This window comes from Manihot esculenta, chromosome 8, assembly GCF_001659605.2.
Source record: "Manihot esculenta cultivar AM560-2 chromosome 8, M.esculenta_v8, whole genome shotgun sequence".
NCBI classification, from domain to species: domain Eukaryota; kingdom Viridiplantae; phylum Streptophyta; class Magnoliopsida; order Malpighiales; family Euphorbiaceae; genus Manihot; species Manihot esculenta.
The window spans coordinates 33,328,178-33,335,987 of NC_035168.2; the positions used below are offsets into that span (position 1 = coordinate 33,328,178).

Here is a 7,810-nt window from a genome sequence, read left to right on the forward strand (position 1 = left end):
ACCAGACACTAGAGCAGCTGACTCACTGCTGGGGTCCTCGGTTCCTCGGGTCCGAACCTACACAGGTGGACTCAAATGAGGGACCAAACAAACATGAACATAACTCTAAACTACTCCCCAAAAACCCCCTAAAACATCATGAAACAATCATAGAAAAACATGCAAGAGAGGGCTGGACAGGGCACTTTCGGCGGCAGGTTCGGCGGCCTAAAGTCCCTCCAGAGCCGAAACTCATGCATGTTCGGCGGCACTTTCGGCGGCCGAAACTCCCAGACAGAGACGAAAGTCTCCTTTCGGGGGCAAGCTTCGGCAGCCGAAGGCTGCCTCCACAAGCATGTTCGGCGGCCGAAAGTTCCTTCGGCTGCCGAACCTGGTTTCTCCCTTAGTGGCAGAAACTCAGCTCTTCTATGCATATTTGCCTCCAAAACTATCCAATCAAGCATAACCTATTCTACAACATTCCCAAACACACACAAACAAGCATACAAGTTCCTAGGGGCATCAAACCAACAAAAACTCCAACTACAACACAACAAGCAACTCACATTGTTCAAAAACACATATAAAACCTATAAACCTAACCATGAGCTAAACATGCATTCTACCCCATAGATCCACTTAAAACTTACTTAAAACATGCAATGAGCTTAAGATTGGCTCTTACCTCATGGAGATCGAGAGAAAGACGTCCTAAACTCGGAGATGGGAGGGTTGAGTTCCCTTGAACTTCAAAGCTCCAAAACTTTGCTCAAAGCTTGAAAATCTTCAAAACAAAGTAAAAACTCATGAAAATCGAGTAGGATTGGAAGGAAAGAACTCAAGATCGGTGAGGAACGGTGGAGAGCTCACCTTGGCTGAAAATGGGGAAAAAGCTCGCCCGTTTTCGGCTAAGGGACCCTTTTATAGTGGCTGGCCAGGCCACGTTCGGGGGCCGAACGTGCCTCCGCATGCATGTCATGTTCGGCGGCCGAACTTGAGGTTCGGCGGCCGAACCTGGACTTTCCTCACTTATGCTTTCGGGGGCCTAAAGGCGCTCCCGAAGGCATGCATGTTCGGCGGCCGAACCTGAGTTTTTCTCCAAGGTTGTTTTTATGCAAAAACTCATTTTCATTTTACTTAAAACCATGAAATACCTTAAAATATTTTATGAACACATGTTTCTACCCTACTAGAGGCTTCCGACATCCGAGATTCCACCGGACGGTAGGAATTCCGATACCGGAGTCTAGCCGGGTATTACGCAGGTGATAAATCTGGATTTAAACATCATAGTAAATTGAGTAAAGTTTTGAATAGAACTTGGACTCAGATATTAGTACCATTTCTGAGCCAAACCTCTGAGCGTGGACAGAAAGACTCGGCACAGTACAAAATCATTGATGTCTTGAAGCTACATTGTTGTTCTGAATATTACTAGGCAACTCATGAGGTCTGTTATTTCATCATATTTATCCAAACTTGGCAGCTTGAATTTAGTAGGGAAGGTTTCTGCTAGGATTTCCTCTGAAATGAGCGAGGCATTATTGAAGCCATAGTCCTCCTCCTACTCCTTTTGGTACCTTTGTACAGCACAGATCATCCTTCAGTCGATGCCTTTTGGAGCCTCGTCTGATGACTCTTCATCCTCCAGTTTGGCCTTTCCTTTAGACTGTATTTGAATCGCTTCCGTCCAGGTCCTTGGAGTCTCAATGGAAGCCTCCTCCCTTATTCTGAGAGCAATAAATATGCCTCCTCCTGAGCCTTGTATTGCTCAAGAGTTTTCTGCAACATCCATACCGTATTATCATCATACCATAACATACGAGGACTAAAGGATCATCCAACATCCATCCACATCATCATCAAGTTATGCAACGCAACATATTCGTGAATTCTAATGCAAACAACCTAGTATATCTCATGGCATACGTGATGCATGTATCATGCTCAAAGTTTATTTATTTGCTTGGAAACATAAAGAGTTATTCCACTCACCTCTGACTGAAGCTCTAATGACTCTGAAGCAGCTATCTCACTGCTGAGGTCCTCGGTTCCTCGGATCCGAACCTACACAGGTGGACTCAAATGAGGGACCAAACATCCATGAACATGACTCTAAAATACTCCCCAAAAAACCCCCTAAAACATCTTAAAACAATCACATAAATCATGCAAAGGAAGGCTGAACAGGGCACTTTCGGCGGCAGGTTCGACGGCCGAAAGTCCCTTCAGAGTTGAAACTCAGCCACTTTCGGCGGCACCTTCGGCGGCCGAAACTCCCTTCCAGAGCCGAAAGTCCACTTTCGGGGGCAGGGTTTGGCAGCCGAAAGTTGGCCTCCACAGGCAGGTTCGACGGCCGAAAGTCCCTTTGGCTGCCGAACCTGAGTTCTCCCAAAAGGGCAGAAACTCAGCTCCAACATGCACAAATGCCTCCCAATCCATTCCATCATGCATTTACCTAGTCTACAACATGCAACTCAAGCATATAAGCTTCTAGGGGCTTCAAACTATCCTAAACCCCAACTACAACACATCAAACAATCCACATTGCTCATAAACATAATAGAAACCCATAAACTCAACAATAACCTAAACATGCATTTCTACCCCATAGATCTTCATAAAACTTGTTTAAAACATACAAGGAAGGTTGGATCTAAGCTTACCTATTGAAGATCGAGAGGAAAGACGATCCTAGCTTGGAGATGGGGAGAAATCAACTCTTTGGTCTCCCAGCTCCCAAAACTTGCTCTTTTGCTCAAATATCTTCAAACCAAGTGAAAACTCATAATAAAATCATGAAGATTCGAAGGAAGAAGCTCAAAATCGATGAGGGACGGCAGAGAACTCACCTTGGCCGAAAACGGGGAGAAAAGTTTACCCGTTCAGACATGGGGACCCCTTTATAGGTGGCTGGCCAGGCCACTTTCGGGGGCCTAACGTGCCTCCGTATGCATGCCATGTTCGGCGGCCGAACCTGGACTTCCCTCACTTATGCCTTCGGAGGCCTAAAGCACTCCCGAAGCGCATGCATGTTCGGCAGCCGAACTTGGGGTTCGGCGGCCGAACTTGGGTCTTCCTCCAAGACTATTTTCATACAAAACTCATTTCCTTTCTTGCTTAAAATCATAAAATACATTAAAACATCTTATGAAAACATGGTTTTTACCCTTCTAGAGGTTTCCGACATCCGAGATTCCACCAGACGGTAAGAATTCCAATACCGGAGTCTAGCCGGGTATTACATGTTCATTATTCAGATTGTTAAGCTCTATCTCATATACCACAGAGGGGGTGTTTTGTCCACTATCCGAGGTGGAAGAAATAATGGCACCTTTGTTGGCAGCAGCTCGTGCATTGTGAGTCATTTAGAGAATAAAAGAAAATAAAAGTATCTTTTAAGAGAAAGTGAATAGAAAATCAGATTTAGTCCAAATGAACAAGAACAATTCAATGGATATTCCAGCAATGAAACCAAATGATGTGACTGGAAATAGAGCTGAATTGCGATTGATATATCTGTAAAAGAGAAGATATGAGGTGGTTGGCGCCTATGAACAGCCACTCCGACATTTAAGTTAGTAAACTTGCTAGAATGGACAAATGTAATAAATTGCTTGAAGTTTAGAATGAGTGTGTAAGAATGCGTACCTTGATTTCTGTGTACATTTGCTTTTATACTATAAGAAGATAGAGTTGGTTATCAAATCTCCTGAAAATTTGATTGATACCGGCTAGTAAATAGGGGATCCTACATATATAGTTGTAGTGGAGATCTATTAGATTATATCTATTAATAGTAATTTTACATGAACACTCTATCTTCTCAAGAAAGTAAGTCTTGGCGAAATATCGAGTGTTACGGTATCCTAGTATTTCTTTATATGGGTGAAACTTTCGCGACCACATATAAGTTTATTAGACTTTTGTTACATGACTTTATCTCACGGTAATGATTCATAATTTACTTTGAGCGATTATTATATCGTATCAGTTTTTTAATAAATTTATTTTCATCAATTTTCAAAATAAAAGTAAATTAATCAATTTTTTATTATCAAAATAATACTATATTTTTTATAAATAATAAAAAAATAATTCTATTATCAAACCATATTAAAATTTTTTAAGTAAGATTATAAATTTTTATCTTATAGTTATACATTTTTAAGTAGTAAGATAACAATTTATTACTAATGCCCGAGTTCAGTAACATTTAAGTAATTAAAATTTGAATTTGAGTACCAATAAAGCTAAAACGTACTAAAAAATGAGATTCTTACAAAAAAAAAAAAAGATTGAACTGAAATTTATTATTATTAAATGAACTCATTGTTTTATTTTTCTCTATTTTTATTAAAAATGAAAATTGAAAATTTTCTTAGAAAGTTAAAAATAAAATTAAAAACTGCTTTTTCTACACTGTAAATCGGGCCCTTTATTTTGCATGGCTGGCTGCATCAGGCCCAAGCATTCTTAAATTAACAGTCTGGCCATTGCAGCAGCACATGTAATACCAGGATTTTTTTCTCCAGAAAAGAATCAGACATTTATCCATTAATTTAATTGCAGTACTGTACAATGATCCAATCTTTACAGAACTGGAACATGACCTACAGTTTCAGTAACTGATTCTAGATAGTCATTAAACAAGGCTTGGCCGAGGATTCTTCAAGGTGCTGGACACCAGATGTCTTTACAAAGCAACCTGATGACAACATTTGATCACTCTCTGTCGGCTCTTCCTCTTTACCATGTGCATTGTCCTTGGAGAGACTTGCCTGAAACATTTTAAGAGCTTCTCTCATCCATTCATACCGGCAAAATTCAAATGCTTCCTCTGTGCTAAGCTGAAACATTAACCACATAGTTAATCACATGAATGGTTAACATGGGGGAAATTTTGAAGGTAGGTCATCCATTTATCTGTGTCTTGGTCAGGCAAATATTTCCCATAGGGAAAAACAAAAGGCTACTGAGTGAATACTGACCCATTTTCTCTTGTAACTAGCCTGTCCTGGCCAATGGTCAAGCTCTTCGGTTACCTTCAAAGCGAACATGTAGCCTTTGCAGCCTCCTAATAAGCTGCCACTATTCTGGCTGCTTTTGCTTCGAAACTCCCAAACTCCTAGTGGATTTTCCTGTAACAAGTGAATTCAAAACAGAACCTGAATTCTAAGCTCTCAAGATTTTTGAATTTAAACGGAAATGCAAGAAACAATCATGGAAATCTCAAGCAGAGAAAATAAAGTGACATACACCAAGTAGTCCTGTAACTCCAGCTTCCTCCATGGCCTCTCGACATGCAGCTTGATCAAGGGTCTCATCGTCTTCCCATCCACCCTTGAAAAATCAAACAATGGCATCAATTTTGACAGCACACAAAGCATTTACTTGCATTCTTGCAGTATGTCTAAACCTTTTATTCAAATGCCAATAATGTTGTTCCCAAATTGGGAAGAAAACGAAGCTGGAAGAATGTGAAAATGTACCTTTGGAAAGACAAGATCTTTACGATTTGGGGTAGAAATCATGAGGACACGTACACTGTCCTCCACCCTACAGTTTTTATCCTGAACGTTCTTGTCAAGTTTATAAGGAATGCACCTATAATTTTGCACCACAAAAGGGTAAATTAATCAGAAAAAGGGAATCCCACAACAAGGTGTCCTCCAAGTAGTTGAATGATTTAAGTAGTTCGCCACAAGGGATACCATAGTGTAAATGCATAGGTTTGGACCACAATATCATTTTAAACTTAGGGTCTATATAGACTCGATTTAAGTAAATTTAAGATCCTAATACCAAAATTTCTCCAGCATATATGGTAATAGCCAAAAGATAACAAGAGCGAAATCCATCGCCTGGTCCAAATTAATATGTCTACTTTCATCAAATTAAATTCACAGTTCCCTTCAATTTCATTTCATTATTCCAGAAAGTTGAACTTCTTAAGCAAATGAACTCCTTACAAAACTAAGGCTAATACAGATTTTCATAAATTAATCTCACACCCTTTAGATTATCAAAGCCAAATAAAAACTTGCATGATTCCTTATTAGTTCATTCACTATCATGCAGAAAATAAATTTTGTGAAATGTTAACTAGCTATCTTTGCTAAGACTGAAGAACTTCATAGGGCCAGAAAAAATAAAAGAATTAAACTCATGCCCTTAAAAGTAAAAGAAGATGAGAATGAAATTTTGTGGAAGGTGAAAGGAAAATGCGTAAAGAACAAAGGAAATCCATCTGCACTGGACCAACCTACCTAACAATGTCATTATTACTGCGGAAAACGACTAGTTAACGAATGAAAGCGACTCTTTTTTTTTTTTTTTTTTAGTATTTCTTCTTTTTCTTTCTTTAAAATATTATAAATATTACTATGTATAGATGGCAGAAACCAAATATTTATACAATAATGAGTGAACTGGAATCATTATCTGGTCCAGCTCTGTCTATGTTTATCACAAAATAACTATTATTAGTATTCTGGAATAGATTCGTGTCTAGAGGTAATATAGTATATAGTTAATTTATTAATTTATTAATATTAAATATATTTTTCTTTTTCAAACTAATATTAACTCTATTTAATATATATCCAAAAAGTAAAATTCTATAAGTAGATTTATGTAAATCTATATATATTTGTAAAAATATTACAATAAAAAATAGCTACTAAATTTACTCATAAAATTATGAAAAAAATTATTATTGAAGTAAATTAATTATTACCAGCTTAATGATGAAATTATGACAATTTACGAACTAAAATTCGTAAATATATTTTCACTTTCTTGTTATATCTTCTACCTAAAGCTGTATCGCTTGTCTGAAGACTGAAGAGCAAACCCTAGTTAATTAAATTTTCTCTAGATTTTAGGGTACAGGTGATGTTACACATTAGTTTCTAATACAAAGAAAAAAAAAACGAAGAAACTAGAGAAAGTATGCTGCATGGAATCGAAAGATGGCAACTGAAGATCCATAAATAAGTCTAATTCTTTCAATTAAAAGCAAAATTCAAATTGAAAATGAAAATACAGAAAGAAATTATAGACAGAGATGTAGACATTACCCAGCTACAAGCCTAAGATGATCCTGGTAACGTTGTTTGTGTCTGCCCGTTCGCGCTGAAAGAGATGACATTGCAGGTAACGTTGTTGACCGGCAAAGAGAGAAGATGAAGCTGAAAGCTGATAAACAAGTGCATGCAGATGCAGTGCCTGTTCTTCGCTTTAGCCCTTCGTTTCCTTTTATATCTATCTCTTATTAGAGATGATTGAGACTCCGAGTAATATATAGGAAATCAAATAAAAACTAAAAGGAGGGGGGGTTGACAGTTGACACCGACGACGATCGATGACTTGATATAAGAAGAAGCAAAAGCCAAAGAGCTACATCTCTGTCTCATCACCGTCTCATGAATTAAAAAGGAAAAGAGGGACAGTCAACAATGGCAACTCTATAGAGAAATGAACGATTTTGTATGTGTGTAAGCTGTAACAACTTGCACAACTTGGAAATGCGAGCTCTGCTCCTTCACAGAAACAGCGCTCGTCGAAGCTACACGGCAGGGAGAGAGAGATAGAGGTACGAAGAGACTTCAGAGTTCTTCAAAGAAGACCAAATCAACGCTTACTGTGTATACTGTTACTTATATAACTATATGACTATGACCTTTCTGGTCTTTTGTCTTTTATCATTGACCATCTTCTATCATTTTACTTGGTCATATACACGTTTAAAGAGGAATATGATCCCGATTATTTCATAAGCAATTCTCCAACGCTTTTCATTTAATTAATTTAAAAATATGATAGCGTA

General features: G+C 38.2%; 1 protein-coding gene across 1 annotated transcript; it reads right to left on the minus strand.

Annotated features, from left to right (window-relative positions):
- Positions 1–4,277: 4,277 nt before the first annotated feature.
- LOC110620608 (nudix hydrolase 12, mitochondrial) lies at positions 4,278–7,595 on the minus strand. Its single transcript, XM_021764409.2, has 5 exons — positions 7,062–7,595; positions 5,472–5,586; positions 5,239–5,322; positions 4,971–5,120; positions 4,278–4,829 (listed from the first exon to the last, which is right to left on the minus strand). The coding sequence occupies exons 1-5, from the start codon at positions 7,130–7,132 to the stop codon at positions 4,614–4,616; spliced, it is 636 nt and encodes a 211-aa protein (XP_021620101.1). The 5' UTR covers positions 7,133–7,595; the 3' UTR covers positions 4,278–4,613.
- Positions 7,596–7,810: the final 215 nt, after the last annotated feature.

Bases quoted from the DNA above. Each gene is read 5' to 3' on its own strand.
- LOC110620608 (XM_021764409.2), bottom strand. From the start codon at position 7,132: ATGTCATCTCTTTCAGCGCGAACGGGCAGACACAAACAACGTTACCAG. The intron at 5,121-5,238 runs GTATGTCACTTT...CACTTGTTACAG, and splicing joins GAGTTACAGGACTACTTGGT to GAAAATCCACTAGGAGTTTG. The intron at 4,830-4,970 runs GTCAGTATTCAC...TTAATGTTTCAG, and splicing joins CTAGTTACAAGAGAAAATGG to CTTAGCACAGAGGAAGCATT.